The following is a 25,705-nucleotide window of genomic DNA, read 5'->3' on the forward strand; positions in this document are numbered from 1 at the left end:
TTTGTTGTTCGAGCTGAATTAAATCAAGCCCTTAACAGCCATTATTTAACTGAGATATTGGTCCAGAGCTAAAAAAATAATAATAATTGAGAACCACTGATCTATTCCTTTGCCATGGATGCCCTTATTCTGTTCACTTAACCTTCCATATTAAACTCATGTTAATTGATTCTTTGCACCTTATGCATCAGTTTCCCTTCAGATTCTACCTCCCTTTTCTGTGGAAGTTATTGACGCCACACTTCCCAGTAACAGACATCATTGACACGTCATCCTACGTCACCAGGTCATTTACTGCACTGTTTCTCAACTAGTAGTTGATAAAATAAGATAAAACTAGAAAAATGTGCTCCTCTGAGCACAGATCTCCGCCAGGTCAGTTATTGTGGCCTCCTGGTGGCGCTATATTTGGCCAATGTGAAAAGGGTGACATTTATTTTCATGATTTGAGGCACTTTTGCAAAAAAATTAAATAAAACAAACTTCCTGCTGGTGGCGCTATAACAGGTCAATGTGAAAAGGGTGGCATTTAGTCCTCGGCCTATTGGGAATGTGCATGTTCATGATTTGAGGCATTTTGTTCAATCAAAACGAACCACTCGTGCAAACTTTAGATGGCAATCTTAAGCAATCAGGATGGAATATGAAACATCTAACAGATCCAGCGTGATCACATGACTATAGAGATACTGTGTATCGATGTTTGGACAAAACCTGTAGGACTAAAAAAAATGTGTTTTTACAAAAGTCGGCCTCCTGGTGGTGCACTAACAGTCCGATCTGCAAAATTTGAGGGAAAAGGTTCTGCTCTGGCATCCAGGTAGTGTGTGTGCAGTTTGCGAGCCTGTGATGGAGCCAACGGTGCCAGAGATTAGCTGCTCGCAGACAGACGGACGGTAAGGGTGCAAAACAGTCTCGGTCATGCCTTCGACCCAGACAACAAAATAAAATGCAAATCTTCACTTTCCTATACATTACTAAATGCATGGGCAGGGACCACATGCAACACCTTCACGGACCACCTGTTGAAAACCCATGGACTAAAATCATCACCAGATTCGGTCCATTTGTTTTATACACACAAAAAACACTAAAGATTTGACTGTGCTGGAGCAGGAGTGGAGGCACAATTTCTCAAACAAAAAGCCAACGTATCACCACATAAGTGGTGGACATGTTTGTGAAAGCTCAAACAGATGTCAAGTTGTAATTACTGGCACTGGTGGCAATATGGAGACCTTTGGTAGGCTGGAGTCCTGCAGTGGGCCTGGACCATGACCCGTGTTAAGGTTAATGGCAGTGCTTCCAGGTGTGTCTCTCTGTCTAGGGCAGAGAGTAGCTCCAATAACACCTCTCCAAGGAAAATACCTTCAACGAAATGCTGATTGATGATGATGCGGCACATTAGAGAATGCTTCATGACTGACCAACTTGAACAGAACATACACACACACGCACGCGCGCACGCACACACACACGCGCGCACGCACACACACAGCGGCGGCGGTGGCTCAGGGGTAGAGTGGCTGGATGGTAACCGCAAGGTTGCTAGTTCGAACCCGGGCTCCCCCAGAGTTAGTGTCGAAGTGTCCTTGAGCAAGACACTGAACCCCTAATTGCTCCTGATGTGCTGGTTGGTGCCTTGCATGGTTTCTGCCGCCATCGGTGTATGAATGTGTGTGTGTGTGTGAATGTGTGAATGTAATGCACATCTATGTAAAGCGTCTTGGATAAAGGCGCTATATAAATGCACCATTTACCACACACACGAGACACGTATATTTACATTTATTTCAGTAGGCCATTTGTATCAGGGTGTGCATATTTACGTCATTAAATCCTATCATTGAATACTTTCCCTAATGAGCATGAGCATCACTCTACAGATTAGAATTTGTGGTAAACTTGCCTTGGTATCCCCACAGGCCCACACAGACGTTTTATGTGTTGCATATGGAAGGAAAAGGAAACAACCTCTCAAGTTTACAGTAACTTTATAGTTCCAAAATAATTATGTAGAAATTTGGTCAAACAATCTTGCAATTCCAAGGAGTCCGAGTGCTTAATTCTTAATGACTACTGTATCAAATGGGCAATCATTTCTTAAAATAACCCCAATTATCCCAGATCTCGACTCGAGTCAAATCGTCGAATAAAAAGGTGGACAAACAAGTAGCTGCTACAAACAACAAGTCCCTTGTGAAGCAGTTTCTGTGTCAAGTTAGTCCGTGTATTTTTCGGCCCAGGTTGCTGCCTAGTGCCCACCGTCCACCACATGACGCCTTCTCTCTCATCAGAGAGCGCACCAGGCCATGTTTTTTCTGTTCACCGGGACAGTAGTTTGGGTTTTAGCGGGTACGTGTGGCCACCCCCTGGAGAAGGCGTGTAGTTGCTCGGCTCGCCGCTGGGTTTGTAACTTGACACCTGGCTCCGAGTCTGCGGTGCCTCTGCCACCGCTTACCCACAGAAAGGCTATTTAAAAAGGAAAAGGATGAGTGTGCTGTGCTCCTGACTCCGTAGTCCGTAACCTCTACCAAGGAACTCGACTTTCTTTCTGACTGCAACGTCCCTCACTCTGGATCGGCATAAATGAATGAATCACAGGGGAATATCGAAAGACAACCACCCGGGAACATTTTCTGTCAAACCACCCTGCAGAACGACCCAGGAATTTATGTCGGGATTGATAGACAAATCAATAGGAGTCTTTCCCCCTGGAACTTCATCTCGGGCTTCTCAAATGTTTAGGACGGAGCCCGGTGCATTCTGCCCCCTTGCAAAGGAGTCACGCTGTGATTAACGGATCAGGTTTTTGACTGCCAGGACAAATGAATACAAATGAATTTAGGGACCCGAAGGAGAGATTGCAGAACCTCTCGACTCGACACAAAGTAAGTGTTTTCATTACGGTTGGTGATCTATATGTTGATTGGATGGACGAATTGGGGACCAAGCCATTGAATTATTGATTTATTTACCCCCGCGGGATAACTATAGGAATCAGCTGGGGGCAATGATGTTATTGTAGCCTACTATGGGACTGCATGGGTCCTATGTTTAGGCTCCTCATCATCTGCGCGCGTACCTGTGTTGTGCCGGCTGGCAATAGTCCAGCTCAACAGTCAATAAACTCGCATGAATGAATGGTGTCCACTGTTGACCAGCGAAGCTCTGGCGTTCAGCCTATCTGTTTGGACATGTCGAATTATTAGATTCGTTGGATGGCTCATATATAGGCCTCGATGTATGTGTTATACATTAATGGCTTACATTGGAATGAAGTCCAATTCTTTGCCGTTTACGCACGAAACGCGCGGAGGACCATCGACATTGACAGTCAGCAACTTTTGGTTAATTAACCCACGCACGTCGCTTTTTCCAATCCCCCTGACACAGAAAGAGTCAAACCATATGCTTTATTGGGGTAGTAGAGAGAATACATATAACAATTAAAGACACATGATGACATTTAGCCTCTTTGACAATTAATTGAAACTCTTGAAGGATATTTCCCCCTCAATCGTTTGCGCGTTAACTGTTCCGCCTGCCACATCATGCTGATTTAGCCTATAGGCCTACTATTAATTTTAATTTACATGTTTATTATTTAGCAACTATTTAGCAACCTACGGCTATGGGCAGCGATGCTGCTGCATCTCATGGCCAACACATTGCAGCCGTTGCCGTTCACTCGTAGCTCGCAGAGTTGCAACTTTCCCCAGTGTGTGTGTGTGTGTGTGTGTGTGTGTGTGTGCGTGCGCGCGCGCGTGTGTGTGTGACAGTGTATGTGTGTGTGCGCGCGCGTCAGAGAGAGAGAGAGAGAGAGAGAGAGAGAGAGGACAGAGAGAGGGGGCTGTTAAATGGCTGTGGCTATATATGACTGCACTGCATGCAAGAAACAAAATACATCTGTAAGAACACCTTTTAAACAGCTGGATTTAGTTGAGGTGGTGAGTTCTGGGAATGTCTAGTAGTAGCTAGCTATAATAGCTGTTATCATTAAATACAATATGGGATTTTCAAGGAGTTGTGCCAGTGAGATTGGTAAACATCTCAATAAATGAATGCACACCCGATAACTATAAACATAACTACCGTAAACAACTTAAGGAAGTACTTGAAATGTCTGGAGGTTGACCACTCTAGAAAGCAGGTTTGCCAAATGGATTTCAGTGTATATTACCATAATCTTCAGACAAATTATTTAGAACCCCATGAAACCGAACCCAGGTGTTCCTATTTGGGGATTTCTTTCTCCCACATTCTTTATTTAATTTTATTTAATTGTATTTTTAAATAGCTAAGCATAACAAAGTATAAATAAAGCACTTTACGGTATCTGAATGAATGAAGGGAGGTACCTACATAATCTCACCAACTGCCCAGTAACATTTCTGGTAAAGCAGTTGAGTTGAAACATGGAGGGGTATAGCTTGTTATCCAAGAAAACGGGTTAAAGCTAAAGGTATTTATGTTTACGTTTTTTGTCCACATGGTGTCACTATCTGTGCCTCACTAACAAACTTTTGTATTCATTCTGCATTTGTCTTTGTTCTGCCCTTAATTTCAACAACCCCAAACTAATTGAGTCATCACTACACACTGATGACAATCATTTTGTTTAAACTTTGTCATTGTGTAATTATGAAATTAAAGATGTCATTCATAATTCATATCACCTTCATGCAAATGTGACACCAACCTTGTGTCACATTTGCCGTATTAATCACTTCAATTAGCCAATTTAAGCAGTCCCGATCAATCATGTTCACACAATCACACAATGCAGGGCAAAACTAGGGCTGAATATGTAATTCCTAACCTTTTTAAAGCGAATTACATTTGTTATTTTGACCAAAATGTATGGTAGCATAATGCAATATAACTAACACAACTGTGCTGTCTGTGCTAACCCTGCTCATCTATTGTGGTCAGGTTCACTACACGGTAGCAAGTAGTATTGCCTGCAGCTCAAAGAGCAATATCCGCCCTGTAGGCCTACAAGCAGGTGTCCTCTATTAGCTCAGTGCTAGAAGTTTTGGCACTCGCACGGGAGACCGGGGGTCAAATCTAATGCATTGCAGCTTTAATCGTATACACGTAGGGCCTTGCTGTGACAATGTCCAAGTTTGTCCACCATGTCCATAACAGCAGCAGCATATTAAGTTTGACCTTTTTCAGGTGGTTTGATAAATAGTAGTCAGTGGGTTTGTGAAACGTGACAGCTAATGCTTGGGCTGTGTGTGTGTGTGTGTGTGTGTGTGTGTGTGTGTGTGTGTGTGTGTGTGTGTGTGTGTGTGTGTGTGTGTGTGTGTGTGTGTGTGTGTGTGTGTGTGTGTGTGTGTGTGTGTGTGTGTGTGTGTGTGTGTGTGTGTGTGTGTGTGTGTGTGTGTGTGTGTGTGTGTGTGTGTGTGTGTGTTTGGGAAATATTTTAAGGAATTAGATGAACATTCCAAGTCACTTGAAGTCAGGGAAAAGGTGTTTGTGGTAATAGGGAAACCTCAAGCGGGATTTAGACTTTATTGCATGGTGGTGTCACAAGCCAGAAAATAGCAGATCTACAAGCTCACGACATGATGCAACACGTTTTAAGCTTGTAGATTGTCTGTGTTCGGCACACAACACCTGTGAACAACAAAGACAAATCCTTCCTTATAGGGCTCCTCCTTTCATTTCACCAAATTTGGGTGCAAGTGACTTTTCTCTCATTCTCTGATTGGATGTGAGTCTCATGAGACAGTCAGCTGTTTGTGTACATACTTCATACTTGCACGCTGCATGAGAAGAATGTGTATACTCACTGTATTATGAGAGGAGACTGACACAGTACAGTGTGTGTGTGTGTGTGTGTGTGTGTGTGTGTGTGTGTGTGTGTGTGTGTGTGTGTGTGTGTGTGTGTGTGTGTGTGTGTGTGTGTGTGTGTGTGTGTGTGTGTGTGACTGTGTGTGTCTGTGTGTACATGAGAATGAGTGAGTTAGTGTCATTGAGGAACATCGAGAAAAAGGATGATATTGGTTGATCAATGCTATAGAAGAAAAGGCCTAGAAACAGATTTTACCAGAAGATTATACCTGACAGAAAAACTCATCTGACCACACATCAAAGTCAAACAAACAAAAATGGTGCTAAGTGCTTAAAGTAGTTATTTGACCTGTAATAATAGGTTTAGCCTCTTTTGGTGCTATTTACACTACAGTAGCACCTATCTTGAAGGTGCTATATCCCGACCTAAGGGCAATTCTAAAAACTCCTTCTAAATCCTGACCTAAGTTTTCTGAAAAACTTAACATAATAGCAAGAACAACAACCCCAAAAGGGGTTCCCGGATTGAAAGGTATTGTTACGTATAGGGTGACCAGATATAAACATGTGAGGGACAGAAGTATTGTTTGTGTGGGACAAGTAGGACGGGATGGGACGGGACGGGGTTAGCAACTTATTACTTAAGTTTCTATTAAATGTCTTAATGTCATATTTGACCAGAGGCCTAATATTGCCTATTATTTTCTTATTAAACCCCTCTGGCATCACACATTTTGTTTTAAAATGGATCATGGGTGGTATGGCCAACTTTAGCCTGTAGGGAATATTTCTCATGCTATTTTAGCAGGCTTAAAAACACATCTTGCAGGAATGGAGACAATGAGAGCTTTACAACAGAAAGACAACTGGGGACTAACTATTAGGGCATTTGAGCCTGCCAGTCACAATGTGGGACAGGGTCTCAATTTGTGAGACATCTGAAAAGTCTTGGAAATGAGGGACTGTCCCACGCAAAGGGGGACATCTGCTCACCCTAGTTACGTATAGGGGTTCCTGGTTCCTCCTGATTATATATAAGCTTATATGTTTCATTGTATGACAGAGGTGCTATGTCGCACCAATGTTTTATTGTTATAAGATAGTTAAGTGGAGAGGTCATTATCCAAATTCTAAACCTTTCGATTTCAATACGTAGATCATTTCCCCACTTTCATTTTGCCCGTGCAGTCGTGCAGACCGGAAATTTCAAAGGCTAGGTAGCTGCTTAGCAGACATGGAAATGCTTTACATCTGTGTCGTGTGTCGTGACTCGTGATTGGTCGAATGCCCTTCCGGTCTGAAGAGCAAACAACACTGAGGACTTTACTATGTGTACGTTCACTGTTAGTATGTCATTCAGATGGACAAACACACCCCTCAAAACCTTTGGAATTTGACAGGAAAGGACGTTGTCGGTTAAAATTCCCTTAAAGCATTCAAACGTGAGCTTACTGTAGCTTCTACGATGTGTCGACATCATGAAGAAGGCAATTACATGATTACAGCAGAGCAGAGTCTGGCACTTTGAACGATGCGTTGAGTAGCTCATAATAAAGAATGTAGGTTATGGGGTGTCTAGCCAGTAATTGATGAGTTAGGGGAAGTCTTGTTCTGCTGGCCTGTATTTTGCCCACTCAGCTCGGCTGCTGTGCAGATTCCCCTGAGCAGTCGTGTCAGACCCATGGTGTTGCAGTGTGAAAGCCGCAACAGATCGGGACTATGTGTGGATGTCAGCTTTATTGACTCTCCGAAGCAAAGTCTGGCTTCTCGCCACCACCTCACAGCACCCCGAAACTGTCACACACGTTTCAGAAATATCACCTCAAAGAAACCCAAAACAAACTGCTGAGACTTTTGGGGGAAATGCAAAATGCCAAAAGAAAACAAAAGGGTTTTTCCATGGCAGAGTGAAAGGAAAGGAAAGTCCTTTTGGCTGTGTAGGACAATTCTCAGCATTTATTTACTGTATATTATGTCTCATTTCCTCAATCAATCATCTCTGCCTAGCAGATCAGATATACTGTACATTAAGGCTGCATTAAAAATGTCATGAAGTGTAAAAAAGAAGAACCTGCTCCATTGGATGTAATGGATTCATGAGATTTCCACCTGGCATCACTATGTTGGGCACGTCAAAGGAAAAATATGCATTATTTTACTGTCTTAGCTATGTTGGACCTTTATAACCACGGAGAGATATAGCCTAATGTTTGACCAATAGCATTGATCGATTACAAAAAATTAAAATGAAATAAATATCCAGAATCAAGATACAATGTTTCCACCTGACAGTGACTATCTTTGTAAGCATATACCGGTGCTATTAAACGCACACAAACATATACACCCACCTCATTCATGCTCCCCCACACACACACACACACACACACACACACACACACACACACACACACACACACACACACACACACACACAGCGGTTTCCCAGCCTGCACTGCTTCTAGATGGAAATTAATGTGGTCAGAATGAGTTGTTACTAGACACCATTCACAGTTTCACACACACGCATGCACGGCTGCACGCACGCACGCACGCACACATGCACAAGCTAAGCACACACATGCAGATACATGCACACTTCCTGCTTTTAATCACCAATGTGCCATTCTCCTCTTAAGGTTTAGTGGGGAAAGCATGGATAACATTAACATAATTCTGGAAATATTTCATCTTCCAAGACAGGGGAAAGAGAGAGAGAGAGAGAGAGACAGAGAGAGAATAGAGTATACAAACAATGTCTTTGTGTCATTCTGTAATCTGTATGCACTATGCACGTCAATCATAAGATACAGGAACATACAGTATATTTCATAGTTGCATTTCCCTTCACGTTCTGTGTACCCCAACCCCCACACTGTAGCCCTCAACCCACAGCTGCATGCTTTAAACCTTTCCTCTGTGTGTGTGTGTGTGTGTGTGTGTGTGTGTGTGTGTGTGTGTGTGTGTGTGTGTGTGTGTGTGTGTGTGCGTGTGCGTGCGTGTGCGTGCGTGTGTCCGCACGCACGCACACGTACATCTTAACACGTACATCTTAACCACTAGCCTACAGAGGAATCCCCCTGGCCTTAGGCTTTTTGGTCATTGATAGGCTCTGAGCCAATCACATCTGTGCATACTCTATACAGTATGTTAGTGCTAGTAGGAGGGTTGATAGATCAAGCTGCTGTTATGTCAGAGGCTGTGAATTCATGTTTTTGAGTTTTTGAGGTGATGACCCTTATTGACCCATATCTGAAAGTGCTTCTGCAGAGCCCAGTGCCCAGTTCTCAGTAGGGCATTCACGTCATTTTTTACTAGTTGACTAGTTGCCTAGTCGACTAGTTGTTTAGCTACCTATTTTTTTTTTTGGGGGGGGGGATAAATATTTGTACATTTAAAAACTGTGTACATTGGTGACTATAACTATAATCTACCTGATCTTGAGGCCTACAAAATCGAAAAATAAATCAACTAGTCAACTAGTACCAACAAGGTCGACTAGTGGATTTACTAGTCGACTAGTTGAATAGTCGACTAGTTGCTTAATGCCCAGCTAGTTCTCAGGCCCAAGCCGCCCAAACCACACCAGCTGCAACTCCTTGCAACTACTCACAACTCCTTGCGACTAAACAAACCACACCAATGCAACTCCTTGCAACTGCCATTGGGAATACATTACATTACATTACAGTCATTTAGCAGACGCTTTTATCCAAAGCGACTTACAATAAGTGTATTCAACATAGGTAGGGAACAAAAACTACTAATCACCAGAAGTCTTTAGTGCATTTTCTGCAAAAACAAGCAACCAAGAGTATACCTAGCGCTAAGGTAAAAGTGCAATATATCAGCTACCTATTTCCTTAAACAGATGAGACAAAATAGCTAAATCAAATGAGCATGAGCTAAAACAATTAAGTGTATCGACTAAACAAGATCCAATAAACAATACAACAATAGAAAACAAGCGTTCGTACAACTAGTTAACAACAAGTAGGTCAGGCAGAGAGGAAGGGTAGTGTTTCCTGAATAATTCCGTTGCATGGTGACCCTCTGGTGTGGTTAGGGCTTAAGTGAATGAATCCTGTACTTTACTATAACATTATCCTTTAGAGATACTTGCACAATCCTGTAAGTAGACTTAGAAATAAAACTGGTGACTAAACATTACAAGTGCCTCTTATTTTGAAGAGGAAGAGGAAGTCTGTTGTGGGTGTAACCAAGCTGCCATGACAGTTTGTGATTTTGTTCCAAGCGCTAGCTAGTCAAACCAAGTAGTAAACAAGAACCCACATGGATTAGACACAAGCTTTTAACCAAAGACAGTTCATACATTTACGATAGGCCTATGAAGAGAAAAAAAAACATGCATCTGTGACTCAAACAATGTTCACGTACGTTAAACATGGAACCTCCGCGGCATTAGGTGAGTAGTTCATTTTATCTGTCTCATGGTGGCTAAAGTAACACAACATCTCCTGGTGCTCCTCTGAGAGCTAGCCCAAGAAAGTTAAGTGCACCCCTGATCGTAACTCACCAGTAATGCTGTACGAACGCACGACAGTGGATAAATGAGGCTGCATGTGTATACATTGTCAGTCGGCCGGGCCTATGCAACTATTTGGCGGCAGTGGCAGGGGTAGAGTGACCCAGTTCAAACCTGGGCTCCCCCAGAGTTAGTGTTGTGTCGAAGTGTCCTTGAGCAAGACTCTGAACCCCTAAAATTGCTCCCGATGTGCAGGTTGGTGCCTTGCATGGTTTCCCCCGGCATCGGTGTGTGAATGTGTGTGTGTGTGAATGGGTGAATGTAATGCACAATCTCTGTAAAGCGCCTTGGATAAAAGTGCTATATAAATGCACCATTTACCATTTGGATATTATTTATAGAGTCAAACAACAGTGAAACATTTACAGCAGTTAACTTGAGCAGGGAATTTGCCACAATGGTACTAATCCCAGTAGTAGTACATCCCAGGCCAGTAGTCTGTGTGCAAATGTGATGGAGTTTAAAGCAGGAGTCCTCGGACAGAGCATGCAGGTGCTTGTTTATGTGGCTTTACGGCCACGGGCAATGGACTGACCGAGTCGTGCTGTACCGTCACGCACGATGAGTCTGTGGCTGAAGGTGCTCCTCTTCTCGTTCCCGCGGCTACAGCTCATCATAGAGGGGGTGGGAACGGGAAGGGTTCACCAGGATAGCTTCCAACTTCCTCCTCAACCCCCCCTCCCCCCACCCCCCGCCCTCTCCATAACCAACTCCAGATTGTCCAGTTATTACTCCAAGTACTTCCCTACCATCTCGTTCAGTTTGTTAGTGTCCCTTGAACTGGGGGGCTATTGTGGCAACTGCTACCTGCTGATGAAGGTGGGAGGAGGGGGTATGTGGATGATTGTAGCGTTGCTTCGAGAGTGGGGGGACGGACGGACGGACGGACGGGGGGGGGGACTGTCGGGAACCCGGCATAGTTGCAGAGCTCAAGGGGGGGCTGGGAGGTTGGACCTGCTGAAAGACGGGTTAAGCTCATTGGCACGTGCTATAATTCCCTCCACCACAGTTTCTGGCTGCCTGTAATCCTCATGCCCCCCCAGAACACCACACACACACACACACACATACACACACAGTCACACACACACACACACACACACACACACACACACACACACACACCTCTAGATTTTGTTTATTTGGACAGATGTTAGGTTTGATGTTTACCTGGTATGGGCTAGTTCCTTTGAGACATTGTTGACATTGTTCTATTTGCACAATACTCATGTGACTATATGTATTTACCTTGTTGTCTGTATTTAACCCTAGTCTAGGGTTCATGCTTACTCTGCGTACTCTGATCTCGCTCTTCTTAAGCTAAAGGGCCAAATTGTAATTGTAATTCCTGTTCAACAGTGCTTGATCCAGGACTTGTGGTTGGAGAAGCATACAGTACCTTGTTGATGGCCATACGGTCATCTCCTCACAGAACTTGATGTGATACACTGGCAGAGTCCATTGATGGTCTCTGATGTCACCGTCTGTTAGTGTTATCCTGAAACTAACCTTCACCTACTCTGACCCAGAGTATTATTTGTATATTTTTCATACATTTCTATTTTTCTTTTGTCATTTGCATTCGATTTAGTATATAAAGTTTCAGTTAGTTTTCAGAGGGTGTTTGATTGTTTCAGCATAGTTTCTTACATTTTTATTAGTTAATTATTATTATATAGGAGGGATTGGTCAGCATGCATGTATTTTGGGGGGAACATTTGCGGAAAACAGATAAATCTACAAGCCCACAACATGTCACGTTTGAGATTGGCAATTTCTTTGCGAAGCGACTTGTTGTAGACAGAAGAATAAAAGTGCTGCAAGTACAGTTGTCCGTTTTTACCAACAATAGAGGTTTGTATTGAAACTCGACACTTGCTGAAGGCATGCCAGTCATGTAGAAATTCCAGTCTCAATAAACATACATCCTCCTGCTTGTTGTGTTAAACTTGAAGACTAGACTTTTTTGTATTAGTTTTATTGTGTGTGTGTGTGTGCGCGTGTGTGCGTGCATGCGTGCGTGTGCGTGCGTGGCCATCACTAATGTTGCTACTAATCTAACTACTTTCAGCATCAGATTTCTTGTGCATATATCATATCATATCATATGTCAGACTCATACATATCATAGTATATACATCATAGATGACTGAGCACCTGAATAACTGAAAGAACTAAAAAACATGATAGTATGTGAGAACCTGCACTGAATGATACATTATTGCAGTGAAACCTAAATACTACTGCAGGAGGAGGCTGGGGAGGTGGAGGGTGTATGATCACTGGTAAGTTGGTTCTGTAGTAGCGAGGGATCAGAGTGAACGCTATCCCCTTAAATAGACTACATAGTTAATTGAACCACTGAGATTGTGACCATAATGCGATTGGAGGGTGAATGAGTGTGGAGGGACTGACTGGACATGCTCCATGCATGTAAGAGGGTACAGCCTAGGGCATTAAGCAACTAGTCGACTAGTTTACTAGTTTATTTATTTTTTATTTATTTCCCCCCCCCCCCCCCCCCGATTTTGTAGGCCTCAAGATCAGGTAGATTATAGTTATAGTCACCATGTACACAGTTTTTCAATGTACAAATATTTATTTCCAAAAAAAAAGAAAAATAAAAGTTTATTTTTTTAATTTTTTTTTTTTTTACATAATAGGTAGTTAAACAACTAGTCGACTAGTAAACTAGTAAAAATGACTAGAAGTGAATGCCCTAGAGTCGCGTAACTAGACATCAGTAGGCCCCCACGCCTCTGGGCCCCGCCAACGCAGTTGCGTTGTCTGCGTCATGCTAGTAACGCCCCTGAGAGTGTACATCGTAGTGAGCGTACAAACCTGATTAGGTGGTCATCTGACGTACAGAGGGGGCTGTGTGACTGGACACCTCCTTGACATTTGCATACAGCAGGTGCAAGTAAAAATAAGAAAAAGGCTGCACACTCGTAGCCACGATGCTGTATATTTATTAAGAATCCAACGTTTCGACCTAGGAGGTCTTCTTCAGGGAATGATACAGCAGATACATGCATGCTATTATTATTATTATTATCCCTCTCTTTTCTCAGGACACACAAGGGGGGAAGTTTGTCAGGGCTTTGGAGATTAAAATTGCTAGTGACCATGATAAATGCACCGGGGTAGGCCTATACCTCTTCTCTAATCCCGCAACCGTGCGTGGATGAAGTCACTAGCTTGCATGTGCCACTAATATGTGTATGAGAATTTGCGGTGCAAATAATGTGGCTTCAACACCACATCAAACACTTCTACGTCTAGGACACAGACCCCTTTCTTTAACCGTTAGGCATACATGCTGTGGTTAACCATCTGGAGACCACCAGAACGGCAATCCCCCCCCCCCCCCCCCCCCCTGGCCTCGCCACTGTGTTTGTCACGTACTGTCAGATGATCAGATCGCATGACTGTGTGAAGCCGTCTGGTTCAACTATCCAATCTGGAAAATTATCATTTAGCCATGTTTGCCTGAAGCACAACCATCTAGAGTCCCTGTATTCACACTGTTCCTTCACCAGTGTGAACTGTTGTGTTTGTATGTTTGTTTGTTGATCAGTTACCAGACATTCCCCATGACTACAAATGAGAGACAAGGTTTGAATCTATTCCTGATCTGTTCGCACTTCTCCCTCACACACACACCCCATATCACACATCCATTGTGCCGAACTTAGGTCCTCAGGCTTGTGTGTATAACAATAGAAGGAGGACTCGTGGTCACGGTCAAAGTTGAGGTTGCATCCATTGTTCCACCGGGTTTGACAAAAAAAAATCCCACTTGTGTGAAGTGAGGGGCGCTCTTATCATCATACATCACATTCCGTGCTCAGCCAATCAAATCATCACCTTTGGCGTCTTAACTTTTCTGCACTCCCTTTTATCCTCAATATATTACCAATTAAATCATCACTACTGGGCATGAGAGGGGTTAGTGCCCCTCAAACGTAAAACGAAAAGACCATGAACATTATTTGTACCGTAAATACTAGTACTTAATACTAAGCATGGTGGGATATCATAGGCCTATGTGAGGCCATGTGTAGGGTTTATTCTATTGATTAGTTGACAATAGAATAAGTTATTGATTGATGTGATAAATATTAACTGACATCTTCTCTTGTCTTCCCTACAGGAGAGCCCTATTGCTCTGTACCATTTTATATTGTACTTGTTACCTGGGACTTGCACAAGTACACCCTGAAGGTAAGACTTCAACTCACCTTGACTTTATGCTACGCTACCACTACTGCACTATTGCACACTGTGAAGTCCCTTAACTTTTCCAGAATGGGTTGTTGTTATTCTTGCCTACTGGTCAATTGTCAATTTGTAACAAAAGACGTATCACTGACAGCTAATGTTGACTCAGCCAGTCCACCAGGCAGGAAACCATTAGGATGACACTGCACGCTTAACTCCCTTTGAAATTATAAAAACATAATCTTCAAACTTTTTATTTTTAAATAGACAAAGTATAAATCAGACTTAAGTGTCAAATGAGATCTTGAAATAGGGAGGGAAGAGCCTTGGCCTTTTTTTGTATTTTTGTATTTATTTATTCAGCACAGTATAAAAAAAACACAGTGAACATATAAATATAAGAAGGGTAAAGTGCTAGGCTGAGGCAAAAAAGCCCAAGGGGCTTATATGAGGCCTCTATGTAAATCACAATGAAACATTGTACAATAGATATAGAATATCCAGAAAACATGATTGCAGTATATAAAACAAGAACAAAACAACAAAACAAAAAAAACAACAAGAACATGATTAGAATTCTTGGTTATCTACATGATTAGAGAAAAGAAGAGATGATACAAAGAAATATAATTAAGTGATCTGGTCAATTAAGTGGGTCCTAAACTTATGTTTGAAATGATTTAATGAAGTAGAATTAGATGAGATTGCTGTATAGGTGTTCCATAGCTGTATCTGATGGAGAACTGACACAGACCAGTACGGAACAGACTTGGCAGCTTGCTTGCAGGCCACTCTAGCTACATTATGTACTAAGTAACTACTAAAATAACTAAATATAAGCTACAGTATGCTTCAACCATAGCCTGACCAGACTAATATCGCTGCGTAGATATTAGTCTGGAATCTCTGTGTGGACCCTGCATATCCAAAGGGCGGAAAATCTGCCAAGGGGCATTTCTTTTGTTTTTCTCTTCTTGTTTTCCTCTCTGCATAGTAATAGTATACTGTAGGACTGAAGCTACACAGTTGTGCACTGTGTTTCTCAGTAAATAGTATCTGTTGTGTGTGGACAGTCAGGAAGCTTGGAGCCAAGAGGGAAGGTACAGAATAGATAAACGTAATAAGTTCTGCGCCTCACTGCCAAGTTAAGTTCTGACGCCGTTCGCTGTAGCGGAGACCACACAAAGAGGAGTATGCATGACACAAATACGTCTAGACCGACAAGTCAAGGAGTTTGGTTTTCAGGCTATTTTATAAAGCCCTAATGTTTTGAGGTAACGGAAAGTCTTACAGACTTATACATCACATGCTGAGACCATAAAGGATTGGCCATATAACAAGGACATGACATTGTGGCTGCATGCTTTTCTCTCTCTCTCTCTCTCTCTCTCTGTGCTTCATCTCATGTGGAGTGGAGTGAAATGTGCTTCTGTTCCATGGAAAAGACTTTAGGTGCAGTGGTAAAAAAAAGCCAAAAATGCTTTTTTAACTGACCCCTGCTAACAATGGTGCTCCAATAAACCCCCAGATGTACATATGCGTATGATGAAGTATGAACTAGTATAATTAGGTGCTGCAGAGCAGGAGGTTAGTAGCACTGGGTTGCAGTAACAGTCTGAATAGAACTTAATAAAGGTTAAGGAAATGGAAGGAATGCTATACAGTATTATTAGACCCTTTTCATTTAATTCTCGACCCTTTTCATTTTTGTTTGTTTTTTTACTGCATAAATGGAACCAAATGGACGCGTAAGGGCCCAATTTGTTCCATTTCTATACGCTCAGACCCATATAGGTCCATTTGGAGTACCCTGGACCCTGGTGGTCCCTAGACCCAACGTTGAGAAGCAGTGAATGAGACTAAACTATTAACATGTTTATTCTGAAAGGCCACTAGACTGAGAATGTGTGTTCACTGAGATTAAATATCTTCTTTGCTTCTACAGTATATTATTATTATATTTCCTTGTCTACAGTATTTAGTACTGTATGGCATCATTGTTAGGACCCTCTTCTTTGCTTTAGTTTTCTTTACTCTATCCATTTGCCTCTAAAACCCCCCGTTAGCACATTGTTTGCCTATTTAAATGTATGTAAAGAGTAAAGACTCCCATGCCATCCATCATATTACTAACAGTGATAATAAACACACATCCCTGAGGGCCCAGTGCTGCATTTACGTAACACCCCCCCCCACACACACACACACACACCGTCTGAATGAAAGCTTCACATTTACATGACTTTCACTTTTATTTACTTGTAGAGACCACAGAGCAATAAGATACTATGCACATAAAATGTAAAATGTTTCATTTGTTTGGTGAACTCTCGCACCAACAATTGTTCTTTGAAGCAGTTTATAGTTGAACTATAAGCACGCAAGGCAGTGTGGACAGTTTACAATAATGTTAGCCTGGTCTCTAAATGGACATATTGGTTTTTATAATCCCCACCAATAAGAACTAAATAACTTCACAGGAACAATGTTGTAACTAAGAGATTCACTGAAACAATGCAGCTTTCAAGAGTTGCCATATAAACAGACAAGCGTGTACACAGAAGATGCATGCGCCCCATTTTCAAGTCACATTGCTCACTGCAATCAAGTCATTATACTCACTGGCTCAGTTGACATTTTCCAAAATCCTCTTTGTCCCCGACTGCATCTCAGGGAGAATTTCTGTTTATCCAAAATACACATTTTATTATCCCCAAATGCCTCGCACATGAGCATTACGTACTGTATCGTAACATTCATCTAGTGTTGCAACAGAACTTCTCCATAAAGCAGCCCAATGTGTGAATGACTGCCACCATAGGCGCCGGAGTGGGGAGTCATTTGCGTCTGAATGTCCCTGCACTATGCCTAGTCCATTTATTTATTTATTTATTTTCCCCGACCGGCGTCCGGCGCTGGTGCATGCCATGGTCTTGCACCGTTTCCAATTCCAATTCCATTTAGCTGCGCAATAGTTATTGTATTGGCTGCATACGTGCAGCAATTAACTGCAGTTGCTCTTTGTCTCAACTTGTTCAAGGTGTGAGTCGGGCTAATATACACAATAATGTTAGTCATGACGTCTTCACCCCCCCCCAAAAAAATGTCCCCGTACTTTTAAGTCCTGGCGGCGCCACTGACTACCACCGCCTTTGCCAGACATTTTTTTTTCATTCAACAATGTTATGGATTCCATGTGGGAAAGGGGGCTGTAGACCCCAGACCAGAATGGGCCCTTAGAGAGAAAAGGATGGCTTTGATCCAACTGGTCTGAGATCAGACCTCAGAGAAGTGATTACCAGTGTAATCCCATGCGTCGTCCTTCAGTGTGACTGCCTAAAAACCCAAACCCTGAACAAAAAAAAAAGGTTGGCTGGCTAGAAGGGTGGAAACAGTAGCTTGGTTCCAGGCAGAAAGATGTTCTGCTCTCTCTTGTGGTTACTCTGGTCATGTTCTGGAATTAACATAAAAAAAGAAGCAAGGAGCTGTCTGAAGTGACATAAACAGGAGTGAGACAGGAAGAGGCTGTTGAGAGGTCAGTGAGTCATGGTTCATTGATCTAGCCACCCTCCTTGAACTTCTAAACGCAACAGAGCTGTAGTACTCTGCAGCACGGTGTTGATTTTCACTGCTAATTTCGATTTTAGTTTTAGTCATAGACTCCTGAATAGTTTTCATTTAGGTTTGGTCACATGATTTTAGTCACCTGGAATGCTTTAGTGTTGGTCTAGTTTTAGTCGACTAAATATCATAAGATTTTAGTCGACTAAATATACAGTTGATTTAGTCGACTAAGGTGTATTTGGCGGGCCTTGATGCCGTCGTAATGACTTACACGTGATTTTACACGTACGCCGAAAATAGCAGATCTACAAGCTCACAACGCATCGTCCCTTCCTAACATCTTAGTCTAGTTTTTATTTTGTTGACGAAATTGTCACAATATTTAGTCTTAGTTTTAGTCATCATAGCTTAGTTTTCATTTAGTTTCCAATTAGTTTTCGGCAGTGAAAAAAGGTAGTCGACAAACATTCTTTGTCATAGTATTAGTCGACACTACTGCAGTACAACGCAGTCCGACGCAAGTCGTCACTGTTGGGTAGTCCAAAATAGTTCCTTTTCAGGAGATGAAAAAAATAACCTGTGTTCCAATGTATCCAATGTAGTTATTATTTAGTCACAACAAGCCCATATTAATACTTCTCATTGGTTAAATATTAATACAATCCACAGTTACAACCCGGTGTCCTTAATTTAGGCATTTTTACATTATACAGTAGGTGAGAAAAAGAACTACTAGCTAGAACTACGTGTCACAATGTGATGAATTGTGAGCTTGTAGATCAGCTATTTGCGTGACACTGTCATACGATGAATTAGAAAATCGGGTGTTGCAATGCAGACTGATTTCTTTCTGCCGATCGGTAGCTAATTGTAATGCTTTAACACCCACCATGGGTACTGCAATTGTATTGTATAATAAGATGGCTTTAAACATAAGGGAAAATCAAGCTCTTGTCCTCTGGCTTTGTTGAGAGTTCCCCTGCTGTGAAAACAGAACGGTCTTAATTGCTTTGGCTGTATTTCCAAAAAGAACTTATAGGAAAATTGTCTGATGTGCCAGCAGAATCCATCCAACTGCTTACAAAATACCCTCGTCTCACTTCAGTTATTTTAGTTTTCCAATTGTATAGAAAATAAGTCCAGCATGTCCTGTTAATATTGGATCCTGATGAAGGCCCTTGAGCCAAAATGAGTTGGTCACATGTGCGTTTTAAGGTTAAAAAAAGCCTCAACTGAGCGGAGTGCCTTGAAACTTTCTTAAGTTCACCTGTTTTTCACACTAGGATGTCAGCTGCAAGGGAAGGAACTTAAATGTGTTGACCTATATGTCCTATTAATACTTAAACGCACACACACACACACACACACACACACACACACACACACACACACACACACACACACACACACACACACACACACACACACACACACACACACACACACACACACACACACACACAGACACACATGTCACATGTCACATGTCACTCAGTCAGTACTCTATCTATGGGTATAAGTAACAGCGACTCCGGCATATGTGGCGGCTGCCAATTATAGCAGAGACACTACAATACTTTGTCAGCCTTTTTGCCTCCTTTTTGGGCATCCCAAGTTGTTGGAACCCTCTAACAACCAGTCTGTGGGTGGTATGACCTAGGGCCGGCTGACGAATATAAAAACAAATAGTCTGCACATATAGCCCAGCTCCGAGATGGCACACAATACGTTATGCATAATGCATAACACATTAACATACACTGCATACATTGTGCATATTTGATGCTGTAATGCTCCTCTCTCCTTTCTGCCCAGATGTGGACATCCTCCAGAAGTTGGGGCTCCGGGGAGAGAAGGCGTCACGCTCGGTGCCAGCAGGTGTCATCCCATTCCGTACAGGCATCATCCTCACTCAGCGGGCACGCGTTGAGGCTCCACTGCGCTCCCTCTTCCCAGTGGCCGTCTGGCCCGACCTGGCTCTGGTCCTGAGCGTGCGCTCACACCGCGTCAACAACGCCTTCCTTTTCTCCCTGCTCTCAGGCCGCAGGAAGCTTCTGCTAGGCCTGCAGCTCACCCCGGGCCAGCTGCTCCTCCACACGGGGCCCAACGCCTCGGTTGCACTGCCCTACGACGCTCACGATGGCCAGTGGCACCAGCTGGCGCTGGGAATAAGTGGGCGCACAGTGACTCTATATGCCTCCTGCGGAGAGCAGAGTGTTCATGCAGACTTTAGGTGGGACAGTGAGGAGGGGCTGGCTCTCGAGCTCCAGGGCTCCTTCCTGCTGGGGAAGATGAGCCAGCAGCAGACCTCGTCACAGTTTGAAGGAGCTATCTGCCAATTTGACCTGATCCCCTCCGCGCAGGCAGCACACAACTACTGCAGGTATGTTAAGAAACAGTGCAGGGAAGCAGACACCTACAGGCCAAACCTTCCTCCCCTGCTGCCTATCTTACCCAGGGAAGCCAACGTCACTGCTACCCCAGCATCCCCTGCGCTGAGGGGTCTAGACCTGTCCAGGAAACCCCTGGGGCTGAGCTTGGCCCGGAGTGCCGCTGCCGCTGCGTCAGCTGTCAGGTACGTGGCCCCAACCCTCCTGACAAAGCCCAGCCCCAGGACCACTTCTCCACCTGTCACAGGAACTGTGGTGCCTGACACAGTCTTGCCTGGACTCGTCTCGCCGGCCCCCAAGTCCCAGGTGGAGACTGTCACAGCTCCACTCAGGACTAGAGCACCACCAACCTCACAGGCCCCGACTCCCAAACCATCCACCCCGAAAGCCTCCACTCACAAAAGCCCCAAGCCCACCACACCGAAGCCCACCCCTCGTAGCGGCCCCAAGAAGACCACATTGAGACCGCTCAGCAAGAAGAAACCCACTGTTCCAGCCACTGCCGGCACCAAACCCCCCAAGAAGAAGCCCGACACTGCCTTATCAGATCAAAGTGCTTTCCCAAAGAAACCCCAACCCACTGCAGCCAAAAAGACACCTCCCAAACCTAAAGTTATCGCCTCCAAAGCCACACCGTCCAAAACCACAACACCCAAAGCAAATCCTTCCAAAGTTACCCCATCTAAACCAACCATCACCAAAGTTAACCCGTCAAAGCCTGCCATCTCCAAAATGTCACTTTCCAAAATCGGCAAGCCAGTCTCCAAACAAGTCACCAAACCACCAAAGCAAGCCAAAACCACCAAGGCTCCAGTCATTCTGCGACTCAGCAGGCCAACCTACGCCCCAGTCACCCTGCCTGCCACCGATGGCTTCCAGAGCTGGGACGTGGCACCAACCCAGTTCTCCCTTCTAGCTGGACCTCCAGGACTCAAAGGAGAACCAGGCAAAGCAGTAAGAACACCTGCTCTCTGTTTTTTGGTTGTTGTTTTTGTGTGTGTGTGTGTGTGTGTGTGTGTGTGTGTGTGTGTGTGTGTGTGTGTGTGTGTGTGTGTGTGTGTGTGTGTGTGTGTGTGTGTGTGTGTGTGTGTGTGTGTGTGTGTGTGTGTGTGTGCGTGCGCGAGCATATGTGTGTGTGTGTGCGTGCGCCCGTCCGTGCGTGCATGTGTGTGATGATGTTGTGCGTGACGTTTTCTCACAAGAATCTATTACTGATGTTCTGCGTGTCCGCTGGGGTAGTATTTGCTGGCTGGCTAGTCGGGTTCTTTACTGCGATGATAGCAAAGCATGTTATGGGACTCCACCTGCAATTATGACTTTCTCCATCTCTCTCTCTCTCTCTCTCTCTCTCTCATACTTTCCAGAACGGTCACGCTCTAGCTCTGTCCTCTCCCTACTCTCACCATTAGGCTGTTACAGTTTAATCCAGTCTGATTATGGGTCTCTTTCCATCTCTGATCCATCTCTTGTCTTTCATTGACGGGGAACAGTCAGGGCTCATTGACAAAGAAGTGTAGTAGGGCAGATTTATCCCTACATCAAATGCCTGGCAGCTGGGTGGCATGCAGGTGGCGTGGAGATAAAACCACTTGCCCAATGCCCACCACTTGCCCAATGCCGACCACGCAAAGCCTCAGGTTTGCTTCTCAGCAGTAGTGCCTCCAGTGTAAACACAATAAGAGTGTGTTTCCGGAAGGGAAGTTATTACATAATCACCGATATTTCTTTTGCATAATCGTCATCATTTCCAAGTTAAAAATGTTCATGTATTCTTTTTTTTAAATCTCAAAAATAGTGGAAATAGCAGATCTACATGTTCAAAACGCGTCGCAGTGAGACACATTTTGAGCTTGTAGATCGCCTAGTTCCAATATTAATGTAGGCCTATCTTTTTAAGAATAAGGTAATTGAATGTGTTTTTTTGTCATATCTTCCCTGTGCAACTTTTGTTTTTTACGAATGCGAAAAGCCAAACAGAAATGTATTTTTTATTCATAATGTTCCAATAATGTTGTAATGACAATTAATCGTCAGGTAAAACAGGGGTCTGCAACCTTTTTGAAATTAAGTGCCATGTTTTTATTTTCTAGATAGTCAGTGTGCCAACATACATTTTATTGACACCACATAAAAAAAAATTACAAGATATTTTGATTGTCCACGAATATAACCTTTTCCCATTAAATATTTATAACGATCATTAGACTCATGCCAGAACAATAACCCACCTATCTCGCAGACTCCCTCCCCGGTCAGAGTTTCAAATGAATGTAGAATTATGTGCAGGATTATTTTAAACCAAAAAGCCTCTCTCACACACTTGTGCCAGTGATCACCCTCTTTGTGCCAATTCTGGCACCGGTGCTCTCTCCAGGTCGTCCTCAGACGAGCCCTCCATCGTCGCTTCCAGTCCTCCCGGTTCTCCGTACATCCTGGCCAGCTCGTTGGTGCTTTGCGCTCCTGCATCTTTCTTGAGTACATCCACATATGTTAGTGTGGGACGTCCTCGTGACCGGTGCCCATGTGTTGGTTCCCACAGCACCAGTTTGCTGGCTGGGAGCTCTTGGTGTCTTTGGCAGTGTCCTGCGAGTCTCATTCTCTGGCGCGGTCATGTCATAATGGTGGCAGCCCTATGGGGACTGTGTATTTGTTGCTGCACTAGTGACTTCTACTGGTTGGTTGGGACACCTTGTTACAGCAGGAATGAGATATTGATCCTCTACGTCAGCGGTTCCCAAACCTTTTTGGCCATGCACCCCCTGTTACCTCCCGACCTAGCTGACGCACCCCCCCCACATGGAAATATAAATTGCATATTGCTATATAGAGACATACATTTCCTATTTATCCACATATGCACATATATGAACCTGAATATGGCATTTATATGCAGCATAGGCTGATGTGCAGGTTGGTGCCTTGCATGGTTTCCGCCGCCATTGGTGTATGTGTGTGAATGGGTGAATGTAATGCACCATCTATGTAAAGCGCCTTGGATAAAGGCGCTATATAAATGCACCATTTACCTTGTACTATTGTACTTTTACTCCACTGCAGTTATTTGACAACTTTAGTTACTAGTTACTTTTAGATTTTCATTTTTATTACAAAACATACATTAACCACTTCAGCCCTACATTTCGGCCATTTGAAAATAGCCGATCTGCAAGCTCACAATGCGTCGCTGTGCGACGCATTGTGAGCTTGTAGATCTGCTATTTTCAAAATCTACATTTCTTTCGTCATAGTCATTCAGTCGACAAAATCAGCCCCAGACCAACAGTGGCGGTTGGCAGTGACAGAGACCACAGCACATACACATGGAGGGAATTGGCAACGACTACACTGGAGGGACAAATGAAAAATAACAAACAGCAACAAAAGAATGCTTGGCAGTCTAGCCTAGTCTGGGATTGAGGTAAAGACAGAATCGTCATAGGAGAGCATATTTACATATTTGACCACTGGTGTCCCAATTTTGGCCATGTCATCGGAAAACAAGAAGTGATGACATAGTCATATTTGTCAGGTGAAGTCGAAGTCGCTCGGTTCCATATGCTTCTATGGTTATGTCTGAGTCTTAGTGACATGGCTATATGACATGGCTACCAAACAAAGGTCTTGTTTATGGTATATCTGAGTCGTAGTGATGTGACCATGGTCCTGCCAATATATTCCCATATCCTTATGGTTATGTGCTGTGCCAAAGTTACGTGGCACCCTGTGGCGGTGATTGGCCTTCTGTGCGGCCCGCCCTCCCATTAAAGCTCACGCATACTCCAGTTCTTTGAGGGGCGCTAGCCCCTCCTATGTCCAGCTTTGAGGGTCTGAGTAAACACAAACATTGAAGACAAAAGTGTGTAAACACAAACAAAAAGTGAAGACAAAAGTGAGGACGCAAAACGTCCAGCTTTTAGTGTGTAGAGTGTAAACACAAACTTTGTCCTAACACAAACATTAAATGCCATAGATAATGAATGGCCAGTTTTACGTCGTAGTGTAACATTAAAAGCTGGACATAGGATGTGATTGTCCGGAATGGGATGATGATGTACGATGATAAGAGCGCCCCTCACTTGATTTTTAGGTGATAAACTACTACTCACTGCGGTGGTTTGGAACACTACAACATAACATCACGCCGCGTCATAAGCGACTCACCACTCACCCCAGCACCTCCCTCTGTTTTTCTTAACCTGCACCAAGAAGGTGAGTAGCTTCTCACCTAAAACTGGAGTATGCCTTTAGGCAATTTTAATATAGGGCTTAAGTGGTTAAGGCCATATTTTCTGGCCATAGGTCACTGGACGTAAAGGAGAAGTGGCAGAAACAATATAGAGAGCCTCCTCTTGCTCCGTCGCACTGCAGACCCCTGAAGGCTGGGCCTGGTGTGTCAGCTTTGACGCCTTGCCGTCTCTCCACCAGATTCCTGTGTGACGTAGAGGGTGGATGGGGGGTGGGGGGGAGGGGTGTTGGCTGCACAGCCTGTTTTCAAAGCCGGGGCAAGGGTTAGGGCAGCCAGTAAACACCAAGCACCATTCAGCATTCAACCGCATGCAGCCACAATGACAAACAAGAGCTACAGTAGGGGCTGTCACAATGACAGAATCTCATGCTTCGATACAGTACTAGTCTAAAAAGATGATGACTCCATTTACCTCTGTCGATACGACAGCGAAAAAAAGGCACACAAAATAGCATGATTTTGACAATAAAAAAATTGTTATGTTGAACACTACAGTTTATGTCATAGCCTACTTTTCTTTGAAGCAATACATATTTAATTCATTAATTCATACATTGGAATTGGTGGATACAAACAAAAGGGAAAACCTGTATTTATGAGTAGTAATCTCATTGAGCCATGAGGAGAGACCTGGTCAGCAAGTGTAAAAATGCTAAAAAGAATGATATGTCTTCTCCTGCTGAAGTTCAACATGTTCAAGGGGAATCAAGCGGGACAACTTTCAGTTCATGATGCGCAGCCTGCGTAGCTAGTTCAGGCAGACAACTCGAGAACGCACCTACCTGATCAGGTGACTAGTCACATGCACTCTTTACCTGATCAGAGCGGCTATTTAATCTTCTCTGCCTACCTGCTCATTCTTGGCTTCTCTCCTGCTGTGCGGACGTGCGTCGCTGACTCGCTGCTGCTGCTACTGCTGCCTCCCTGCCTCGCTTG

At 43.7% G+C, this 25,705-nt stretch overlaps 1 protein-coding gene across 1 annotated transcript in view; it reads left to right on the forward strand.

Annotated features, from left to right (window-relative positions):
- The first annotated feature begins 2,522 nt into the window (after window positions 1–2,522).
- Window positions 2,523–25,705, forward strand: part of LOC306940080 (uncharacterized protein) — a 132,428-nt gene continuing 109,245 nt past the window's right edge. The window contains exons 1-3 of the mRNA XM_079525044.1: window positions 2,523–2,891; window positions 14,502–14,572; window positions 19,949–21,477. Coding sequence (XP_079381170.1) covers window positions 2,839–2,891; window positions 14,502–14,572; window positions 19,949–21,477 — 1,653 coding nt within the window. The 5' untranslated portion in view covers window positions 2,523–2,838. The remainder of the gene's footprint in view (window positions 2,892–14,501; window positions 14,573–19,948; window positions 21,478–25,705) is intronic.

Source organism: Electrona antarctica (assembly GCF_951216825.1).
Source record: "Electrona antarctica genome assembly, chromosome: 16".
Classification (NCBI taxonomy): domain Eukaryota; kingdom Metazoa; phylum Chordata; class Actinopteri; order Myctophiformes; family Myctophidae; genus Electrona; species Electrona antarctica.